Source organism: Bombina bombina, chromosome 5, assembly GCF_027579735.1.
Source record: "Bombina bombina isolate aBomBom1 chromosome 5, aBomBom1.pri, whole genome shotgun sequence".
Lineage (NCBI taxonomy): Eukaryota > Metazoa > Chordata > Amphibia > Anura > Bombinatoridae > Bombina > Bombina bombina.
The window spans coordinates 356,964,338-356,988,768 of record NC_069503.1 but is presented as its reverse complement, the minus strand read 5'-3'; the positions used below and the strand labels follow the sequence as shown (position 1 = coordinate 356,988,768).

General features: G+C 44.0%; 1 protein-coding gene across 1 annotated transcript in view; it reads left to right on the top strand.

Annotated features, from left to right (window-relative positions):
* The window catches only part of GSDME (gasdermin E), a 229,707-nt gene that overhangs the window by 41,641 nt on the left and 163,635 nt on the right, over nucleotides 1-24,431 (top strand). Inside the window, exon 3 of the mRNA XM_053715729.1 lies at nucleotides 7,028-7,148. Coding sequence (XP_053571704.1) covers nucleotides 7,028-7,148 — 121 coding nt within the window. The remainder of the gene's footprint in view (nucleotides 1-7,027; nucleotides 7,149-24,431) is intronic.

Below are 24,431 nucleotides of genomic sequence, written 5' to 3'. Positions count from 1 at the left end.
ACCAATTTCTTGCATTATTCCTCTAACCACTGCAGCTGCTTTTTGGTTTGAGGAATTAGAAAACTCGCTCCAGAAGGAGACTTCTTATGATGAAGTCATGGATAGAATTCACGCCCTGAAGTTGGCTAATTCTTTCATTACAGATGCCGCTTTTCAGTTAGCTAAATTAGCGGCGAAAAATTCTGGTTTCGCAATAGTGGCGCGTAGGGCGCTTTGGCTAAAATCGTGGTCGGCGGATGTGTCGTCCAAAACAAAATTGCTTAATATTCCTTTCAAGGGTAAGAACCTATTCGGGCCAGAGTTGAAAGAAATTATTTCAGATATCACTGGGGGAAAGGGCCATGCCCTTCCACAGGATAGTGAGAATAAATACCATGATATCACAAAAATGAAGCAAATGTGAAATAAATGTGATAAAATAATAAACAAAGGATGAAGACTAACAAAGTGTACTATAATATAAACTAAATACTCATAAAAAGTTCTTATAAGGATATGTGTGTGATTTTCGGAATCTTCAATCTTCTATTTTCTTTTGATCCTCATATAAAAAGAGAGAAAGAGATGCCACATAGCGTGATTCTGTGATTATTCAGAATGCAGAATGCGTGTTTACAAATGCTTACTCACATGAGATGGAGCTATAGCCTAGCTCAGGTTTATGCGCACACCCGATATTATACTGTTGGGTAAACAGTTGCTTGAACCGGATTTTAGTAAAAAAGATTTATTAAAATACAAGTGTAAAAAGCGTCACAAGAGCTGCAAGGAACACCAAATATACATAGGGTTGGCAATACAATTAAGTAATTGCTCGCATTGAGCTTATACACAGTACTAGAAACCTTGGTAAGGAGTGCAGAAACTTAACCACACAACCTTTCCTTTCAGAGTCCAGCATATGTTGCTCTCCTTACTGGTGTGCAGATTCTTGGAAAGACGCCAAGGGTAAGAAACAATGTATCCGACGTACGTTTCGCAAAGGAGCTTTTTCAAGGAATGGTGTGCGCATGTCTGAAAGTCTTATTTGAGTGTTTCTGATTTATTAAACCGGATATCCGGTATTGAGTCCTCCATTTTGAAAGTGGGCATATTTCTGGTTATTCCTTCTTATACTGCCGATAATTGTACACAGGAGTCATAGCTACTATTTCTATATATATGAGTTAAGGGCAATAATGGTTTACATCAATTAACATATATAAACGTCCTAATCCTATTTTATTAAGACAATATTCGCTAGCAGGTCTAATACATAGCGTATCGTTATATGACATTTGAGGATTATTGTGTGGCACATCGGCTTAAATCACATTATTCATCACTTGTACTTTCATATTACTTATCCATAACAAGAATATACATGTTTAAACTAAACATCACAAGGAATTAACCTTTAAGAAATATCTACACAGTATATATATAGATTAAATTTCCCACAACTAGTACTATTTGGTAACCTTCTCAGGCTGTATAAAGCAGCATGTCCTCTTCAATCAGACACAGAGTTTTATCAGGATATCGATCATTTTTATATTATCTGATTTCACTATAAAGATATAAAATACTGAGGGAATTTTATAATAATGGGGGCTGAGTTATATTTTTATAAGAAATGATGTAACTCAAAATCCTTGTTAAGGCCGTTCGGTATGAAACTATACATAATATGGATCCATTTCATCTCAAGCCGACCCAATTGATTTTGTACAACACCTCCTCTCCAGCTATATTCTACCTTCCTAATACCAAGGAAGTCAAGGTCTTCTATTCTCCTATTGTGTATTCTATCGAAATGTGCTGATAATGAGTGTTTTTGGAGGCCTTTTTCTATGTTGTAAATATGCTCATTTAGTCTGATTTTCAGAAGCCTAGAGGTACGACCAATGTAAATTAAATTGCACGAGCATCTTAATAGATATATTACGTTCTTACTGTTACATGTGATGAACTGATTAATATCATAAGTCTTATTGCCATCAGCAGAGTGGAATATGTTACAAGCTCTTGGTCCCTTTTTCATTTTTTTGCAAGCATTACAAAACTGACACCTTCTGAAGCCTGCTTGTGGAGAGGATAACCAGTTAGTATTAGGGTTTATTCTTTCCACTTTTGTTATATTATGTGAAAGTTGTAATTTTAAATTAGGTACCTTTTTAAAGATTATGTTTGGTTTATCCTCTATAATTTCCGACATACTTGGGTCTCTAAAGAGAATACCCCAATGTTTCTGTATAATGTCTCTGACTTCTTTACTCTGAGTACTATGTTGTAGAATAAGTCTACTTGCTGTTTTTGTGTTGTTTAATGCCGATATCCCTTTATCTCTTTGTTTGTAATGTAATAATTCTTTCCTATCTAGTTTTGCAACTTCCTCTATTTTTTCCTCTAGGAAGGCTTTAGGATAGTTTTTTTCTTTAAATCTATCTTTTAATACTTTCGCTTGAGTCTGAAAAACAGTTTCGTCTTTACAGTTGCGTCTCAGACGAACAAATTGCCCCTTTGGTATATTCTTTAACCAATGTTTCTGGTGACAGCTGTCAAGACTGATATAATTGTTCACATCGATACTTTTAAAAAATTTTTTTGTTTTCAGTGTATTGTCCTCTATGTAGATTTCCAAGTCGAGAAATTCTACCTTAGTATTACTATGGGTCCATGTTAATACTATGTTGAACTCATTGTTTGCCAGATATTTTTTAAATTCGTCCAACTGACATTCTGTTCCTGACCAGATCAGGAACAGGTCGTCTATGTAACGACGATAGGACACCAGATATTGCGCCCAGGGGGAATTATAGATGTAGATGTTTTCCCAATTAGCCATATATAAATTGGCGTAGCTGGGCGCAAATCTGGTGCCCATCGCCGTTCCACTAATCTGAAGATAATAGTCATTGTTAAACCAGAAAAAATTGGTCTCAAGAATAATCCTAATCCCCTCCAGAATGAAATGTAATTGTTTAGGGTCAAGGGTAGCTCTTGTGACGCTTTTTACACTTGTATTTTAATAAATCTTTTTTACTAAAATCCGGTTCAAGCAACTGTTTACCCAACAGTATAATATCGGGTGTGCGCATAAACCTGAGCTAGGCTATAGCTCCATCTCATGTGAGTAAGCATTTGTAAACACGCATTCTGCATTCTGAATAATCACAGAATCACGCTATGTGGCATCTCTTTCTCTCTTTTTATATGAGGATCAAAAGAAAATAGAAGATTGAAGACTCCGAAAATCACACACATATCCTTATAAGAACTTTTTATGAGTATTTAGTTTATATTATAGTACACTTTGTTAGTCCCCTTCCACAGGATAGACCTTTCAAAGCTAAAAATAAGTCTAATTTTCGTTCCTTTCGCAATTTCAGGAACGGACCGGCTTCTACCTCTACAGACACTAGGCAAGAGGGTAACGCACCCCAGCCCAAACCAGTATGGAAACCATTGCAAGGCTGGAACAAGGGTAAACAGGCCAAAAAGCCTGCTGCTGCTACCAAGACAGCATGAAGGGGTAGCCCCCGATCCGGGACCGGATCTAGTAGGGGGCAGACTTTCTCTCTTTGCTCAGGCCTGGGCAAGAGATGTTCCGCACCCCTGGGCACTAGAAATTGTCTCTCAGGGGTATCTTCTAGAATTCAAGGACCTTCCTCCAAGGGGAAGGTTCCACATGTCTCGCTTATCTTTAGACCAGATAAAGAGACAGGCATTCTTACATTGCATAGAAGACCTTTTAGCAAGGGGAGTGATAAACCCAGTTCCAACAGCAGAACAAGGACTGGGATTTTACTCAAACCTGTTTGTAGTTCCCAAAAAGGAAGGAACTTTCAGGCCAATTCTGGATTTAAAGATCCTAAACAAATTCCTCAGAGTTCCATCATTCAAAATGCAAACCATTCGGACAATTTTACCAATGATCCAGGAGGGTCAATATATGACTACCGTGGATGCGTACCTGCATATTCCTATCCACAAAGATCACCATCAGTTTCTGAGGTTCGCCTTTCTGGACAAGCATTACCAGTTCGTGGCTCTTCCCTTCGGATTGGCCACTGCTCCCAGAATTTTCACAAAGGTCTAGCAGTGCTAAGGCCAAGGGGCATTGCAGTAGCACCTTACCTAGACGACATTTTAATACAGGCGTCGTCCTTTCACAAAGCAAGGACTCATACGGACATTGTTCTAGCCTTTCTAAGGTCTCACGGGTGGAAGGTGAACATAGAAAAAAGTTCTCTGTCCCCGTTCAAAAGGGTTCCCTTCCTGGGAACAATAATAGACTCGGTAGAAATTAAAATCTTTCTGACAGAGGTCAGGAAATTAAAACTTTTGAACACTTGTCGAGTTCTTCAATCCATTCCTCAACCCTCCATAGCTCAGTGCATGGAGGTAATAGGACTAATGGTTGCGGCAATGGACGTGGTTCCTTTTGCTTGAATTCATTTAAGACCATTGCAACTGTACATGCTCAAACAATGGAGATTATGCAGATTTGTCTCCCCAGATTCAGATGGACCAGCAAACCAGAGACTCACTCCTCTGGTGGTTGTCTCAGGATCACCTGTCTCAGGGAATGAGTTTCCGAAGACCGGAGTTGATCATTGTCACGACCGACGCCAGCCTCTTAGGCTGGGGCGCGGTCTGGAAGTCCCTGAAGGCTCAGGGTCTATGGTCTCGGGAAGAATCTCTTCTCCAGATAAACATTTTGGAATTGAGAGCGATATTCAATGCGCTCCAGGCATGGCCTCAACTAGCGGAGGCCAAATTCATCATATTTCAGTCGGACAACATGACGACTGTAGCGTACATCAATCATCAGGGGGGAACAAAGAGTTCCCTGGCGATGAGGGAGGTATCCAAGATCATCAAATGGGCAGAGGATCACTCCTGCCATCTATCAGCAATTCACATCCCAGGAGTGGAAAACTGGGAAGTGGAATATCTGAGTCGTCAGACTTTCCATCCGGGGGAGTGGGAACTCCACCCGGAGGTTTTTGCTCAGCTGACCCAGCTATGGGGCATTCCAGATCTGGATCTGATGGAGTCACGTCAGAACTCCAAAGTTACACGTTACGGGTCCAGGTCCAGGGATCCCAAGGCGACATTGGTAGATGCCTTAGTAGCGCCTTGGTCGTTCAATCTAGCTTATGTCTTTCCACCGTTTCCCCTTCTCCCCCGGCTAGTAACCAGGATCAAACAGGAGAAGGCTTCGGTAATTCTGATAGCTCCTGCGTGGCCACGCAGGACTTGGTATGCAGACCTGGTGAATATGTCATCGGTTCCACCATGGAAGCTGCCTTTAAGGCAGGACCTTCTAATTCAAGGTCCATTCGAACATCCAAACCTAGTTTCTCTGCAACTGACTGCTTGGAGATTGAAGCTTGATTCTAGCTAAGCGTGGGTTTTCGGAATCAGTTATAGATACTCTGATCCAGGCTAGAAAGCCTGTCACCAGGAAAATTTACCATAAGATATGGCGGAAATATCTTTGCTGGTGCGAATCCAAGGGTTACTCATGGAGCAAGATTAGGATTCCAAGGATACTATCTTTTCTCCAAGAAGGATTGGAGAAAGTTCTGTCAGCTAGTTCTTTAAAGGGACAGATATCTGCTCTGTCTGTTTTGTTACACAAGCGTCTGGCAGCCATGCCAGATATTCAGGCGTTTGTACAGGCTTTAGTCAGAATCAAGCCTGTCTACAGACCTGTGGCTCCTCCATGGAGTCTAAATTTAGTTCTTTCAGTTCTTCAAGGGGTTCCGTTTGAACCTCTACATTCCATAGATATTAAGTTACTATCTTGGAAAGTTTTGTTTTTAGTAGCTATTTCTTCTGCTAGAAGAGTTTCTGAATTGTCTGCTTTGCAGTGTAATTCACCCTATCTGGTGTTTCATACAGATAAGGTTGTTTTACGTACCAAACCTGGTTTTCTTCTAAAAGTGGTTTCCAATAAGAATATCAACCAGGAAATAGTTGTTCCTTCTCTGTGTCCTAATTCAGTTTCTAACATGGAACGTCTGTTACACAATCTTGATGTGGCTGAAAAGCATCATCCGGTTGGCTTATGAGACTGCTGGAAGGCAGCCTCCTGAACGAATTACAGCTCACTCTACTAGAGCTGTGGCTTCCACATGGGCTTTCAAGGATGAGGCTTCTGTTGAACAGATTTGTAAGGCAGCGACTTGGTCTTCACTGCATACGTTTGCCAAATTTTACAAATTCGATACTTTTGCTTCTTCGGAGGCTATTTTTGGGAGAAAGGTTTTGCAATCAGTGGTGCCTTCCGTTTAGGTTACCTGACTTGTTCCCTCCCTTCATCCGTGTCCTAAAGCTTTGGTATTGGTTCCCACAAGTAAGGATGAAGCCGTGGACCGGATACACCAATGTAGGAGAAAACAGAATTTATGTTTACCTGATAAATTTCTTTCTCCTACGGTGTATCCGGTCCACGGCCCGCCCTGGCATTTTGGTCAGGTTTAAATTTATTTTTTGTAAACTACAGTCACCACTGCACCCTATGGTTCTCCTTTTTCTCCTAACAGTCGGTCGAATGACTGGGGGGGCGGAGCCTGAGGGGAGCTATATGGACAGCTCTGCTGTGTGCTCTCTTTGCCACTTCCTGTAGGGATTGAGAATATCCCACAAGTAAGGATGAAGCCGTGGACCGGATACACCGTAGGAGAAAGAAATTTATCAGGTAAACATAAATTCGGTTATTTCACACTTTTTTTTGGTGCCTTACAGAGAAGGTCATTTCCATCTAATTGTGTATTAAAAGGCTCTCAGTAAATTTACTAAATGTGGATTTTCATTCTAGTCGCTGTTCCATTTCTATAGCTTTGGAAGTTAGTAAATACAGGTCTACCATTGACCTGAAAATTCCTATGCATCTATTTTCCACTCAATGTATGTTTCTCCTCTTTATTTTTGACCACCAATATTTGTGGTCCTTTCCTTTTGACCTAGCCAGATGGCATGTACTCTGTTCATATACAGGCAGTGGATACAGTTTAAGTGTAACACTTTTTCTTAGGTAACTGTTACTGAGAATGGAAACTTCAAAAAAGATGAAAATACCGTGTTGGAAATTCCAGCTCCCACTGCTATCGCTTATGGTGTTGTAGAACTGTACATCAAGCATGATGGTCAATTTGGTAAGTTAAACATTGTGTTTTATGTGACTTGTGAAATGCTATTTAAGAACGGAGTATTAAGTAGGAAGCACTTTTTGTTCGGTGTGATAGAAATCAGATTATGATGTAATGGTGTGCATTGGGAAAATATAAAATGTTTATGAAGATGGACTATAATTAGATGGCTTGTGGGAAGGATAAGAGGTGTGTGTGTGTGTGAGATAGCCTGTGGAGAGTGGGAGAAGTATTTGATGATGTCCTGTGGCTAAGAGGGGAAAAAGGGGCATGGTGACGGCTTGTGAGGAGGTTGAGAGAAGTGCGTTCTAATGACTTGTGGGAGGGAAGGGCAGAGGTGCGTAATGACAACCTACTGGGAGGGAGAGAGATGCATGTTGACAGCCTGCCGGAAATGAGAGGTGTGCATGATTCCAGCCTGCAGTGAGAAACAGAGGTACATGATGATGGCATGTGGAAAAGAGAAGAGGTGCATGATAATACCCTGTGGGGAGGGGGGGAGAGGTGTGTGATGATGGACTGAGTGGAGGGGGAGAGAGGTGTGTCATTATGGTCTGAGGGGAGGGGGAGATAAGTGTATGATTATCGTCTGAGGGGAGGAGTAGAAAGGTGTGTGATTATTGTCTGAGGGGAGGAGTAGAGAGGTGTGTGATTATTGTCTGAGGGGAGGAGTAGAGAGGTGTGTGATTATTGTCTGAGGGGAGGAGTAGAGAGGTGTGTGATTATTGTCTGAGGGGAGGAGTAGAGAGGTGTGTGATTATTGTCTGAGGGGAGGAGTAGAGAGGTGTGTGATTATTGTCTGAGGGGAGGAGTAGAGAGGTGTGTGATTATTGTCTGAGGGGAGGAGTAGAGAGGTGTGTGATTATTGTCTGAAGGGAGGGGGGAGAGGTGTGTGATTATGGCATGAGGGGAGGGGGAGAGAGTTGTGTCATGATGGTCTGAGGGGAGGGGGAGAGAGGTGTGTGTGATTATTGTCTGAGGGAAGGGGGGGACAGGTGAGTGTGATTATTGTCTGAGGGAAGGGGGGAGAGAGGTGTGTGTGATTGTCTGAGGGAAGGGGGAGAGAGGTGAGTGTGATTATTGTCTGAGGGAAGGGGGGGGGAGAGGTGTGTGTGATTATTGTTTGAGGGAATAGGAGGTTTGTCATTATGGTCTGAGTGGAGGGGGAGATAAGTGTGTGATTATTCTCTGAAGGGAGGGGGGGGAGGTGTGTCATTCATTGTCTGAGGGAAGGGGGAGATAGTTGTGCGATTTATTGTCTGAGGGGAGGGGGGGGGAGAGGTGTGTGATTATGGCCTGAGGGGAGGGGGGAGAGGTGTGTGATTGAGGGGAGGGTGGGAGAGAGGTGTGTGATTGTCTGAGGGGAGGAGGGGGGAGAGGTGTGCGATGATTGCCTAGGAGAGGAGAGAGTAAAGGTATGTGATTGTCTTAAAGGGATATGAAACCCAAACAGTTTATTTTGTAATTCATACAGAACATATAAGTTTGCAGTTTACTTACTATTATCAAATTTGCTTTATTCCCATGGTATGCTTTGTTGAAGAGATACCTAGGTAGGTGTCTGGAGCACTATATGGCAGGAAATAGTGCTGTCATCTAGTGCATGTGCAGCTGGATGACATTCTTGCAAAACTGCTGCCATATAGTGCTCCAGACAATGCACACTCCTGAGCTTAGGTCCCTGCTTTTCAACAAAATATACCAAGAGAACAAAGATCTACAACTAAGAGAGCTAAAATTTGATAATAGAAGTAAATTATGAAGTTGTTTAAAATTGCATGCTCTATCTGAATAATAAAAATAAATGGGATTTATGTTAATTTTAATTACCTCAGTCCCTTGGAATAAATTATAAAATTTCCATTTTTGATTTTCTCTTGTTTTTTAAGACATAAAGTCACCGTTTGCTTTGTGTTAAGGACTTAAAATTAAAAATATGCTGTGCCTCTGTAAAAACGGACTAGTGGCTTTTAGCTCTTCGTCTAGTAAAGTATTTGAATTTTTCATTTCATCACACTGGCTACCTATAGGGGTCGAGTTTTCAACGGCTTCGCAAGCCTTTCGACCCCATACGACTGTAGGTTCTCACAAGAGAACCTGCACGTCGTATTTAAGAAGCAGCGGTCATCAGACTGCTGCTTTCCTAACCTTTCGCCACCTCTAGTCAGACCAGGGAGATTGACAGCTCCTGCCCGCGCGTGATTGGCTGTGTGCGTGCAGGGGATAGGATTGCATGGGAGCGCAAAATAGCTCTGGTGTGCAATGCTGAATTCTGCAAGGGGAATTCAGCCCGCCAGAGGCTGTCCGTCTCAGCTTGATAAATCTCCCCCATTTTCTGTGCAATTGGCGCTATATATATATATATATATATATATATATATATATATATATATATATATATGTGTGAGTATACACAAAGATAAGGGAGGAAACACTACTCCTAGTGAAACATGCTTAAAGTGAATATAAATTTGAATGAATAAGTGCCCAGTTTTTAAAAATAGTATTAAAAACAGGGGCACTTTCAGGCATTAAAATTTACATTGAAGTGTTTTTCTTTAAATACTTACCTTTTTCTTTAGGAAAACCAGACCGGCGATCCTGTGCCCGCATCTCCTCTATACTTAGCACTGTAATGATGAAACCAGCTTCTTCCAATCTTGGCGAGCACCCGAAGCCGTCCAGGTCTTGAGACCATGCAACGATTGGAGGAAGCTGGTTTTGTCCTCGATATGCTAAGTACAGCAGGAGCTACGGGCGTAGGATCACCGGTCTGTTTTTTGTAAACAAAAAACATAATTTTTGCTTACCTGATAAATTTATTTCTCTTGTGAAATATCGAGTCCACGGATTCATCCATGCTTGTGGGCTATTCTCCTTCCCTACAGGAAGTGGTAAAGAGAGCACCCACAGCAGAGCTGTCTATATAGCTCCTCCCTTAGCTCCACCCCCCAGTCATTCGACCGAAGGCTAGGAAGAAAAAGGAGAAACTATAGGGTGCAGTGGTGACTGAAGTTTTTTAAATAAAAATATACTGCCTGTCTTAATAAACAGGGCGGGCCGTGGACTCGATACATCACAAGAGAAATAAATTTATCAGGTAACCATAAATTATGTTTTCTCTTGTAAGATGTATCGAGTCCATGGATTCATCCATACTTGTGGGATACCAATACCAAAGCTTTAGGACACGGATGAAGGGAGGGACAAGACAGGGACCTTAAACGGAAGGCACCACTGCTTATAGAACCTTTCTCCCAAAAATAGCCTCCGAAGAAGCAAAAATATCGAATTTGGAAAATTTGGAAAAAGTATGAAGCAAAGACCAAGTCGCCGCCTTACAAATCTGTTCAACAGAAGCCTCATTTTTAAAAGCCCATGTGGAAGCCACTGCTCTAGTAGAATGAGCAGTAATTCTTTCAGGAGGCTGCTGTCCAGCAGTCTCATAAGCCAAACGGATGATGCTTTTCAGCCAAAAGGAAAGAGAGGTAGCCGTAGCCTTTTGACCTCTCCGTTTACCAGAATAAACAACAAACAATGAAGATGTTTGACGGAAATCTTTAGTTGCTTGTAAGTAGAACTTTAAAGCACGAACCACATCAAGATTGTGCAACAGACGTTCCTTCTTTGAGGAAGGATTAGGACACAGTGAAGGAACAACAATCTCCTGATTGATATTCCTATTAGAAACAACCTAAGGAAGAAACCCAGGTTTGGTACGCAAAACCACCTTATCTGAATGGAAAACAAGGTAAGGTGAATCACACTGTAAAGCAGATAACTCAGAAACTCTTCGAGCCGAAGAGATATCTACTAAAAACAAAACTTTCCAAGATAGAAACTTAATATCTATGGAAGGCATAGGTTCAAATGGAACCCCTTGAAGAACTTTAAGAACTAAGTTTAGGCTCCATGGCGGAGCAACAGGTTTAAATACAGGCTTGATCCTGACCAAGGCCTGACTAAATGCTTGAACGTCTGGGACATCTGCCAGACGTTTGTGTAGAAGAATAGACAAAGCCGATATTTGTCCTTTTAACAAACTATCTGATAATCCCTACTCCAATCCTTCTTGGAGAAAAGACAATATTCTAGGAATCCTAATCTTACTCCATGAGTAACCCTTGGATTCACACCAATAAAAATATTTGCGCCAAATCTTATGATAGATCTTCCTGGTGACAGGCTTTCTAGCTTGAATCAGGGTATCAATGACTGACTCAGAGAAACCACGCTTTGATAGAATCAGGCGTTCAATCTCCAAGCAGTCAGACGCAGAGAAATTAGATTTGGATGCGTGAATGGACCTTGGATTAGAAGGTCCTGCCTCATTGGCAGAGACCACGGTGGAACTGATGACATGTCCACTAGGTCTGCATACCAAGTCCTGCATGGCCACGCAGGTGCTATCAGAATCACTGAAGCCCTCTGCTACTTGATTCTGGCAACCAGACGTGGAAGGAGAGGAAACGTTGGAAATACATAGGCCAGATTGAAGGACCAGGGTACTGCTAGAGCATCTATCAGTACGGCCTCTGGATCCCAGGACCTGGACCCGTAACGAGGAAGTTTGGCATTCTGTCGGGGCGCCATCAGATCCAATTCTGGTGTGCCCCATAGCCGAGTCAGCTGGGCAAATACCTCCGGATGGAGCTCCCACTCCCCCGGATGAAAAGTCTGACGACTTAGGAAATCCGCCTCCCAGTTCTCTACTCCTGGGATATGGATTGCTGAGGGACGGCAAGAGTGATCCTCCGCCCATCGGATTATTTTGGTCACCTCCATCATCGCTAGAGAACTCCGTGTTCCTCCTTGATGATTGATATAAGCTACAGTCGTGATGTTGTCCGATTGAAATCTGATGAATTTGTCCGCAGCAAGCTGAGGCCACGCCTGAAGCGCATTGAATATCGCTCTCAGTTCTAGGATGTTTATCGGGAGGAGAGTTTCCTCCTGGGACCATAAGCCCTGTGCTTTCAGGGAGTTCCAGACTGCACCCCAGCCAAGTAGGCTGGCATCTGTCGTTACTATGAGCCACTCTGGCCTGCGGAAACACATTCCCTGAGACAGGTGGTCCTGAGACAACCACCAGAAAAGACCATCTCTGGTCTCCTGGTCCAGATTTATTTGAGGAGATAAATCTGCATAATCCCCATTCCACTGTTTGAGCATGCATAGTTGCAGTGGTCTGAGGTGTAGGCGGGCAAAAGGAACTATGTCCATTGCCGCTACCATGAGTCCGATTACCTCCATGCACTGAGCCACTGATGGCCGAGGAATGGAATGAAGAACTCTTTTTTTATGTTCACCTTCCACCCGTGAGATCTCAGGAAAGCCAACACGATGTCCGTGTGAGACTTGGCTAATTGGAAAGTCGACGCCTGAATTAAGATGTCGTCTAGATAAGGCGCCACTGCTATGCCCCGCGGCCTTAGCACTGCCAAAAGGGACCCTAGCACTTTTGTGAAAATTCTGGGAGCCGTGGCCAACCCGAAGGGAAGGGCCACGAACTGGAAATGCCTGTCCAGAAAGGCAAATCTGAGGAATTGATGATGATCTCTGTGAATAGGGATGTGTAGATACGCATCCTGTAAGTCCACGGTAGTAATATATTGACCCTCCTGGATCATTGGTAGAATGGTCCGAATAGTCTCCATCTTGAATGATGGTACTCTTAGGAATTTGTTTAGAATTTTGAGATCCAAGATTGGTCTGAAAGTTCCCTCTTTTTTGGGAACCACAAACAGGTTTGAGTAAAACCCTAGCCCTTGTTCCTCTTTTGGAACTGGGCGGATTACTCCCATGGTATGTAGGTCTTCTACACAGCGTAAGAACGATTTTAATGTTTGAGGCACCCTTGTGCCGAGGATTTGCTGAGCCCTGGTAAGAGTGGTATATAAAATAGTTCTTGTGCTTTCGCATTATATGCCAATTTTGTCCAACATTTATCATTGAGAAATTGAGACAGGTGACATTTTAAAGGGACAATGTGCTGTTAAACTTTCTCCCAATGCATTCACAATTTTCCATTTTACCTGCAGGAGTGTATTACATTGTTTACAAACAGCTCCTTTAACTTTTTATCGTTTAATGTATCTCCTTTTGCCTGTTAAACTGCTACATAGAGTGCCCTCCACTAATATTGGAACTCTTGGTAAATATGAGCAAAGAAGGCTGTGAAAATTTGTCTTTATTGTTTAATCTTTGGATCTCTTGTTAAAAAAAATACGCAAAATACTCTGTTCTCATGGATATCAAGCAATTGCAAACACAAAACAGGGTTATGAAAAAAATAAATAAAAAATCTTTGTTAAATATATGTGTGACGGATACCCCCGGCTACCCCGACTGGGTAGCTCCGCCAAAAGGGGTCCTGCTTCCTCCCTGCCCACTGCAGCTATGTAGCTGGCAAGTGACCACAGCCTGTAGCCACCCCTGATGCCCGACAGCACCAGTACTCAGGGTACCACCCTGTGGCAGACTCCAGCTACCAGACTAGGTAGCTCTGTCGGAGTGTCCTTCCTCTGCCTGGAACAGGCTGCTATGTAGCCCAGGAAAAGTGATTTTAGCTGGAGCAAACCCAAATAACTAGACAGCCTAGCATTCAGGTTTAACAGGAACTGATTTTATTGAAAACACACACTCCTTTTATACAGTCAGCTCATCTTGATAAGACCCTGGACAATCCCACTATTTTCCCGCCATTCCTGCCCCTCTAGACAGCCCGGCACCTCCATAGTAGCCACAGTCTTACATAATCCCAATACATAGGGGTGGCGGTTTCGAGTGATCCCCAGATGCCACAGTCCAAAAATCAGCATGATTCGTTACTGGGGACCGGAGTTACAGTCCGTTGAAGTTATGGGGTTAGGGGTGTCTAAAACCCCCAGTTCCAAAAGGAGCTCCCCTCCGGCAACTCCCCCACCCCTTGACAATTGAGAAATGTGAAATCTCCCCCTTGGGGGGGGGAGTCTTTGAAGTCCAGAAGGTATCCCTGGGACACAATTTCTAAAGCTCAGGAATCGTGAACATCTCTTGCCCAAGCCTGAGCGAAGAGAGAGAGAGAGTCTGCCCCCTACTAGATCCGGTCCCGGATCGGGGGCTACCCCTTCATGCTGTCTTAGAGGCAGCTGCAGGCTTCTTGGCCTGTTTAGCCTTGTTCCAAGCCTGGTTAGGTCTCCAGACTGACTTGGATTGGGCAAAATTCCCCTCTTGCTTTGCAGAAGAGGAAGCTGAAGCGGGACCACCCTTGAAGTTCCGAAAGGAACGAAAATTATTTTGTTTGGTCCTCATTTTATTTGTTTTATCCTGAGGGAGGGCATGGCCTTTCCCTCCAGTGATGTCTGAAATAATCTCTTTCAGTTCAGACCCGAATAGGGTCTTTCCTTTGAAAGGGATGTTCAAAAGTTTCGATTTTGATGACACATCCGCAGACCAGGACTTAAGCCATAGCACTCTGCGTGCTAAAATGGCGAAACCTGAATTCTTTGCCGCTAATTTAGCCAGTTGGAAAGCGACATCTGTAATGAAAGAATTAGCCAATTTAAGGGCCTTAATTCTGTCCATAATCTCCTCTAATGGAGTCTCCATCTGAAGAGCCTCTTCTAGAGCCTCAAACCAGAAAGCAGCTGCAGTAGTTACAGGAACAATGCACGCAATAGGTTGGAGAAGAAAACCTTGATGAACAAAAATCTTCTTCAGGAGACCCTCTAACTTTTTATCCATAGGATCTTTGAAAGCACAACTGTCTTCGATAGGTATAGTTGTACGTTTAGCCAGAGTAGAAATAGCTCCCTCCACCTTAGGAACTGTCTGCCACGAGTCCCGCATGGTGTCAGATATGGGAAACATTTTCTTAAAAACAGGAGGGGGAGTGAACGGAATACCTGGTCTATCCCACTCCTTAGTAACAATATTCACAATCCTCTTAAGGACTGGAAAAACATCAGTGTAAACAGGAACCTCTAAATATTTGTCCATTTTACACAATTTCTCTGGGACCACTATAGGGTCACAATCATCTAGAGTCACTAATACCTCCCTGAGCAATAAGCGGAGGTGTTCAAGCTTAAATTTAAAGGCCGTCATATCAAAATCTGTCTGAGGGAGCGTCTTTCCAGAATCAGAAATTTCTCCCTCAGATAACAAATCCCTTATCCCTACCTCAGAACATTGTGAGGGTATATCAGATACGGCTACTAAAGCGTCAGACGGCTCAGTTTTTGTTCTTAACCCAGAGCTGTCACGCTTTCCTTGCAAACCAGGCAGTTTAGATAAAACCTCAGTGAGGGTTGTATTCATAACTGTGGCCATGTCTTGTAAAGTAAATGAATTCGACGCACTAGAGGTATTTGGCGTCACTTGTGCGGGCGTTACTGGTTGTGACACTTGGGGAGAGCTAGATGGCAAATCCTCATTCCCTTCTGTCTGAGAATCATCTATGGCATTATTTTTAAGTGCTAAAATATGCTCTTTATAATTTATAGACATATCAGTGCAAGTGGGACACATTCTAAGAGGGGGTTCCACAATGGCTTCTAAACACATTGAACAAGGATTTTCCTTGATGTCAGACATGTTAAACAGGCTAGTAATGCAACAAGCAAGCTTGGAGAACACTTTATTCAGTGAAAAACAACAACAACAACAAAAAACGTTACTGTGCCTTTAAGAGAAAAAAACATGTACACTTTCTGCAAAACTGCTTAAAAATATCACAAATCTTACGATTTTTTTACAGCATATGTAGCAAGCCTTAGTAAGGTTGCACCACTAGTAAGAATGAGATTAACCCCTTAGTTACCAAACCGGACTGACAAAAGTCTAAAAATCCGGAAATATACAGTCAGCACCTTGCCATAGCTCTGCTGTGGCGCCTACCTGCCCTTAGGGGTTGAAATTGGGGGAATAAAGCTTCGTTTTGGCTCCAAAACTGCTTCAGGACCCTCCTGTGTTGAAGCTTGCTATCCAAAAGTAAAAACAAATGCACAACTAAGGTGCAAAATTATGCCCCGCCCACCTCATACACAATGTCTGAGGGACCTTAAATTAACACCTCAAGTGTTAAAAAAACATAGCCATGTGGTATAAAAACCTTCCAATATAAACCAAATGAAACCCTAAATAAAAGTCCCAAAAAAACGTTTTTCTCAAATCTATCAAAAACGTCTGTTTAAAACCTATAAGTGTCAACCAGCAGTAACTTAGCCCTTATGCAAGCTTATAATACTACCCTAAGTAGTACTTAGAGTAGGCAAAGAGAATGACTGGGGGTGGAGCTAAGGGAGGAGCTATATAGACAGCTCTGCTGTGGGTGCTCTCTTTGCCACTTCCTGTAGGGAAGGAGACTATCCCACAAGTATGGATGAATCCGTGGACTCGATACATCTTACAAGAGAAACATAAGTATTTTTTTAAAAAAACTCTTCAATGTCAATTTTAAAGAATGAAAGTGCCCCTGTTTTTAATAGTATTTTTAAAAAACAAGCACTTATTCATTCAACGTTACATTCACTTTAAATGCTGGAAAATATAAAAGGGGAATTCCTGCAGCATGACTGTTTCTATAAAATTCCCAAAGGTTTTTTTTACCATGGAAATAAGGGTTGTGATCTTTGTTTAAAAGAGGGCATTTTTTTATTAATTTATTTATTTATTTTGCACCTGGGCAGCATGGTGTTAAGAAAATTGGGCAGTGCAGGGCTCACAAATCTTGGTGCAAGGCCCAATTTTAATGTTTGAGGCACCCTTGTGCCGAGGATTTGCTGAGCCCTGGTAAGAATGGTATATAAAATAGTTCTTGTGCTTTCGCATTATATGCCAATTTTGTCCAACATTTATCATTGAGAAATTGAGACAGGTGACATTTTAAAGGGACAATGTGCTGTTAAACTTTCTCCCAATGCATTCACAATTTTCCATTTTACCTGCAGGAGTGTATTACATTGTTTACAAACAGCTCCTTTAACTTTTTATTGTTTAATGTATCTCCTTTTGCCTGTTAAACTGCTACATAGAGTGCCCTACACTAATATTGGAACTCTTGGTAAATATGAGCAAAGAAGGCTGTGAAAATTTGTCTTTATTGTTTAATCTTTGGATCTCTTGTTAAAAAAAATACGCAAAATACTCTGTTCTCATGGATATCAAGCAATTGCAAACACAAAACAGGGTTATGAAAAAAATAAATAAAAAATCTTTGTTAAATATATGTGTGACGGATACCCCCGGCTACCCCGACTGGGTAGCTCCGCCAAAAGGGGTCCTGCTTCCTCCCTGCCCACTGCAGCTATGTAGCTGGCAAGTGACCACAGCCTGTAGCCACCCCTGATGCCCGACAGCACCAGTACTCAGGGTACCACCCTGTGGCAGACTCCAGCTACCAGACTAGGTAGCTCTGTCGGAGTGTCCTTCCTCTGCCTAGAACAGGCTGCTATGTAGCCCAGGAAAAGTGATTTTAGCTGGAGCAAATCCAAATAACTAGACAGCCTAGCATTCAGGTTTAACAGGAACTGATTTTATTGAAAACACACACTCCTTTTATACAGTCAACTCATTTTGATAAGACCCTGGACAATCCCACTATTTTCCCGCCATTCCTGCCCCTCTAGACAGCCCGGCACCTCCATAGGAACCACAGTCTCACATAATCCCAATACATAGGGGTGGCGGTTTCAGGTGATCCCCAGATGCCACAGTCCAAAAATCAGCATGATTCGTTACTGGGGACCCGAGTTACAGTCCGTTGAAGTTATGGGGTTAGGGGTGTCTAAAACCCCCAGTTCCAAAAGGAGCTCCCCTCCGGCAACTCCCCCACCCCTTGTATTCCCCAGGGGCAACTAATCCCCAAAAGAGCAGTTCGGCAGACCCGGCTAGACCCTTAACGTGTCAGCCTGGGGCCGACTGTCTCCTCTCCCGGGAAGGGGTTCTGTTTACGGGGAGGGAGGAAGACTACCTCCGCTCCCAGAGGATGGCTCTGCCACTGGGGAGAGAGACCGACTGTCTTCTCTCCTGGCTCTGCCGCTGGGGAGGGAGACCGACTGTCTCCTCTCCCAGGAAGGGGTTCGGCTGCTGGGGAGAGATATTGATACCCGTCTCTCCCTGCAAGGGCTTCTCTGTAAGGGGAGGGGGGAGGACTACCTCCGCTCCCAGGGGATGGCTCTGCCGCTGGGGAGAGAGACCGACTGTCTCCTCTCCCGGCTCCTGGCTCTGCCGCTGGGCAGAGAGACCAACTGTCTCCTCTCCCAGGAAGGGGTTCGGCTTACGGGGAGGGAGGACGACTACCTCCGCTCCCAGGGGATGGCTTTGCTGCTGAGGAGAGAGACCGACTGTCTCCTCTCCCGGCTCCTGGCTCTGCCGCTGGGGAGAGAGACCGACTGTCTCCTCTCCCAGGAAGGGGTTCTGTTTACGGGGAGGGAAGATGACTACCTCCGCTCCCAGGGGATGGCTCTGCCGCTGGGGAGAGAGACCGACTGTCTCCTCTCCTAGGAAGGGATACTGCTGCTGGGGAGAGTTATCAACATCCATCTCTTCCTTGTTCAAGTCTATAATCTCAGAGCCAGACTGCTGATCAGGATCCAGGAGCCCTGGTTCCCTTTCTCTTTGCTGCCACTCCTCCACAGTCAAGCTCCATGAATCCCAGAGGGCTGCACCCCAGATCTGTATGCCCCTGGCACACTGCTTAGCGAGATCCAGCAGCCTCTTGTATTCCTTGACCAGTGCCTCTTCCTGGTCAATTATAAATTCCAGATCGTCCAGCAGCCAGGTCTCCTCCAAGAGATCCAGCAATTCCTCTTGGAGCCCAGAGATATCCTCTAGACCCTGGTCTGTCTCGCTCCCAAACTGTGGTTCCTCTGTCCTTTTTGTAAACAACAATCCAGGGCCACCGAAGCCAAAGCCCTCTGTTGGGGATCCTTCCTCCAGCCATGGCTACGCTTGCATAGCGAGCCATTGGAGGGCTCGATAGCTGTCCTCCACCCACATCTCTTGCTGGATCAGTCTATGTAGAACAGCTAGCCATTCCTTCTTTGGCTGTTCTCCCAGGAAAGGCAGCCTCACGGTCCACCGTACCCGGAATCTAGTGTCATTCGTGGGGAGGACCTTTCCATTTTCCTGCTCCTGTTGCAGAGCCTCCCACCAAAGGTCTCGAAGGGCAAGGTTCCTCCATGTCAGAACGTCCTGTTCCGAACAAGGATCCTTTGTTCCAGTCAGCATCTTTTGTACTTTCCCTAGGAACTCTGCCTCCATATTTACTGGCTACTGTGGTACTTCTCCTCTGTCGGCAGGAACCTTGTAAAAGAAGCAGATCCCACCGCTGCCAGCCAATGTGACGGATACCCCCGGCTACCCCGACTGGGTAGGTCCGCCAAAAGGGGTCCTGATTCCTCCCTGCCGACTGCAGCTATATAGCTGGCAAGTGACTACAGCCTGTAGCCACCCCTGATGCCCGACAGCACCAGTACTCAGGGTACCACCCTGTGGCAGACTCCAGCTATCAGACTAGGTAGCTCTGTCAGAGTGTCCTTCCTCTGCCTGGAACAGGCTGCTATGTAGCCCAGGAAAAGTGATTTTAGCTGGAGCAAACCCAAATAACTAGACAGCCTAGCATTCAGGTTAAACAGGAACTGATTTTATTGAAAACACACACTCCTTTTATACAGTCAGCTCATCTTGATAAGACCCTGGACAATCCCACTATTTCCCGCCATTCCCGCCCCTCTAGACAGCCCGGCACCTCCATAGGAGCCACAGTCTCGCATAATCCCAATATATAGGGGTGGCGTTTCGGGTGATCCCGGTGGAGCGGCGGCACTTCCATGATTCGTTACTGGGGACCGGAGTTACAGTCCGTTGAAGTTATGGGGTTAGGGGTGTCCAAAACCCCCAGTTCCAAAAGGAGCTCCCCTCCGGCAATTCCCCCACCCCTTGTACTCCCCAGGGGCTACTAATCCCCAAAAGAGCGGAGCTCTGGGGCACATGGTTGCTGGAGCGACCTGGGTTAAAGTTAGTGGGTGTTCTGCTGTCCTGTGGCCGACCGGGAGTTCCAGGAGCCTGGCCAGTCTGAGAGGGGTTAGGCGGGTGTCCGTTGTAAGGCAGCCGACCGGGAGTTCCAGGAGCCCGGCCAGCCTATGAGGGTTTTCCTGGTCATACACCAACTTTTCTCTGAACACAAAAACAAGCCAACACAAAGCAAACAAACAGCTTCCAGAGATGGTGGTTGCTCTGAGGAGCACAAAACCACTGAGAAACAACAGGGGTGAGGTTGTAGGGGGGTGAGGGGTATCCTTAGCCGTCTGATATCCATGACAATATGCAGCCCTATGAATTCATATGAGAAAAATATATTTAAAGTATATTCCCATTGATATTTTACATTTTTAGTACACCTGGGTGACTAGGAACAGGAAATTGTTCAACCATGACTTTCTATTTAACCGGGGTATACATGAGGTAAAAAATAGACCAAATTCCCTTAGTCATTCATCACAATGGGTAAGACCAAGGAATATAGCTGTGATGTGCGTCAAAAGGTTGTTGAGCTTTACAAAATAGGAAGTAGCTATAAGAAAATAACAAAAGCATTGAAAATGCCCATTTCTTTCCTAAGATATGGTGAGTCCACAGCTTGAGTAATTACTGTTGGCAATATCACTCCTGGCCAGCAGGAGGAGGCAAAGAGCACCACAGTTAAACGGTTAAGTATCACTCCCTTACCCACAACCCCCAGTCATTCTCTTTGCCTTCGGTGCATGGAGGAGGTGAAGTTTAGGTGTCTAAAGAAAAATTTTGATTTAATCTACAAGCAAGTTTTGGGGTATAGCCATATTCCAGATCATTCCTTGCAGTCGGGTAGTTAGGGCTTTAAAGCAGTTAGGGACTTGTAAAGAGGTAGTTTTCCTAACTATTTCTGCCCTAGCTTAGAAAGCCAGAGCTGGCTACTCTGTTCTTTCTTTTTCAAAAGTCTCTGTGAAGAACTTTGTCTTCTCATACCTTGTAACTGTCTACATGATGGACAGTGAAGCAGGTAAGTGCTTTTTCTTCCAGTTGGGGAGACCATGCAGTTAACAAATTAAAAGACTGCTTTTTTATTGGGACATAGATATTCCTGTTGTATGGGTTACACTGGGGCATGAAGCAGGCACCGTAGCATGTGTGAGACTAACATTTAAAAAAAAATTAAAATGAAAGGGTAACATTTTTTTTTAGGCTTTACCTTCTAACACCTATTTACTTGATAAAACAATACAAGTTTAAACTGAAAGTAAGGCTGAATTTTCTATTTCAGCAGTTTATTCATTTCCCCTTTGCTTTAAAATAAAACGATGCAGCATTTTAAACTGTCAGGTTTGAAAAACCGGATATTTCTGGTACTCAGTGTACCAGGAAGTTGTGCCTCTCTGTGTCACAGCAGTAATTTAAGCTCTGCAGTTGCGGTCACACGACCGGCTTTACTTCCTAACATTTCTGAGGAAAAATTTGTTTTTCTCTATTACTGGGTGATCCGGTCTTAATTGGTAGCGGTAAGGCACCTCAGTAATTGAGGTGTGGGGTTGCCTGAGGGGTATTTTAGTTTTAGCTTGGGATCGATCCTAATTTGGGATAATATTTATACTTATTTCTCTTGTTAAGTGTATCCAGTCCACGGATCATCCATTACTTATGGGATATTCTCCTTCCCAACAAGAAGTTGCAAGAGGATCACCCACAGCAGAGCTGCTATATAGCTCCTCCCCTATCTGTCATATCCAGTCATTCTCTTGCAAGCCTCAACCAAGATGGAGGTCGTAAGAGGAGTGTGGTGTTTTATACTTAGTTTATTCTTCAATCAAAAGTTTGTTATTTTTAAATGGTGCCGGAGTGTACTGTTTATCTCAGGCAGTATTTAGAAGAAGAATCTGCCTGCGTTTTCTATGATCTTAGCAGAAGTAACTAAGATCCATGGCTGTTCTCACATATTCTGAGGAGTGAGGTAACTTCAGAGAGGGAATGGTGTGCAGGTTTTCCTGCAATAAGGTATGAGCAGTTAATATTTTTCTAGGGATGGAATTTGCTAGAAAATGCTGCTGATACCGAACTAATGTAAGTAAAGCCTTAAATGCAGTGAGAGCGACTGGTATCAGGCTTATTAATAGAGATGCATACTCTTATAAAAATGTAATATAAAACGTTTGCTGGCATGTTTAATCGTTTTTATATGTATTTGGTGATAAAACTTATTGGGGCCTAGTTTTTTTTCCACATGGCTGGCTTGAATTTGGCCTAGAAACAGTTTCCTTAGGCTTTCCACTGTTGTAATATGATTGGGAGGGGCCTATTTTGCCGTTTTTTTGCACAGCAAAAATTACAGACACAGACATCCAGCTTCTTCCTGCATGATCCAGGACATCTCTGGAGGGCTCAAAAGGCTTCAAATTCGTTTTTGAGGGAGGTAAAAAGCCACAGTAGAGCTGTGGCAGTTGTTGTGACTGTTTTAAAAAAAAAACACAAAAAAAAAAAAAACGTTTTTGTCTTTTATTATTTTTTGGGTATTAAGGGGTTAATCATCCATTTGCAAGTGGGTGCAATGCTCTGCTAACTTGTTACATACACTGTAAAAATTTCGTTAGTGTAACTGCCTTTTTTCACTGTTATTTCAAATTTTGACAAAATTTGTGTTTCTTAAAGGTGCAGTAACGTTTTTTATATTGCTTGTAAACTTGTTTAAAGTGTTTTCCAAGCTTGCTAGTTCATTATGTTTGAAAGCCATGGTGGAGCCCCATAGGAGAATGTGTACTAAATGTATTGATTTCACCTTAAACAGTCAAGATCAGTCTTTAGCTATAAAAGAAATATCACCAGAAGATTCTGATGAGGGGGAAGTTATGCCGACTAACTCTCCCCACGTGTCAGACCCTTCGCCTCCCGCTCAGGGGATGCACGCTAATATGGCGCCAATTACATCAGGGACGCCCATAGCGATTACCTTGCAGGACATGGCTGCAATCATGAATAATACCCTGTCAGAGGTATTATCCAGGTTGCCTGAATTAAGAAGCAAGCGCGATTGCTCTGGGGTTAGGAGAAATACAGAGCGTGCAGATGCTGTAAGGGCCATGTCTGATACTGCGTCACAATATGCAGATCATGAGGACGGAGAGCTTCAGTCTGTGGGTGACATCTCTGATTCGGGGAATCCTGATTCAAAGATTTCTAATTTTAAATTCAAGCTTGAGAACCTCCGTGTGTTGCTTGGGGAGGTATTAGCTGCTCTGAATGACTGTAACACAGTTGCAGTACCAGAGAAATTGTGTAGGCTGGATAAATACTATGCGGTACCGGTGTGTACTGATGTTTTTCCTATACCTAAAAGGCTTACAGAAATTATTAGCAAGGAGTGGGATAGACCGGGTGTGCCTTTTTCCCCACCTCCTATATTTAGAAAAATGTTTCCAGGCTGAGGAAGCTGCTTCCTGTTGGAGGCGGGGCATGCAGGTAGCTGCAGGTGCTGTGGGAGCTCCGCGCCTCTGTGTGAGGCCTAGCCATCACCAACAATTGCCCTTGTTGCCCTTGACCATGTTTAGGTCTGGGCGTTAGGATTTCGATCCGGCATAGGAAGCTAACGTTAGCAGCCTAAGAGTGCACGTTGGCTGGTGCACACCATTCCTACAAGAGTCTGCAGGTGATGGAACAAGACTACCTCAGTTAAGCCCACTAACTTTTTCGCAGGTCCTTACTTTGCGGACCATAAGTCTCCCTGCATATCCTACCAGTCATACAAATCTGGGTTACGAAGGATCTAGGCAAGCACAGACACACAAAGCTTGCCTCATCAAATAAAATAAACTAACTATTATTGGGAGCTAGATGCATAAAGTGCGGCTGTAATACCCACCTGGCGGGGTATTTGTTATACCTGGAACAGCTGTGCCCCCGTTTCCTGACCAGCACTGTGGATGGCAGAGTTCCTCTTCCTGGTTGAGAGCTCCTGAGTGACGAGTGGACCGCAGGAAACTCGAGCCCCCTGGATGGGCGTATAGCCAAAGTGAGCGTACCTCCCCTGACGTGAAGTGTCGTGACGGTTGCCGCACAGCGGTCCTGGTTGCCGCTTGGCTGGCGAACTCTCTTTGCCTACAGTCGGTGCATGGGCTGTCCACGGGTCGAGGAGGTGCAGCCTGGGTGGCCGATTGGACGGCTGCCGCTTTGATGCGGGTGAGCGGTTCTGCCGCGCAGATACTTATCTCCGCTGTTCTCTGCCAGAAAGGTCCCCCTGCGCCAACAGTTTACATGCTGGGAAGATTACACGGGTAGGGT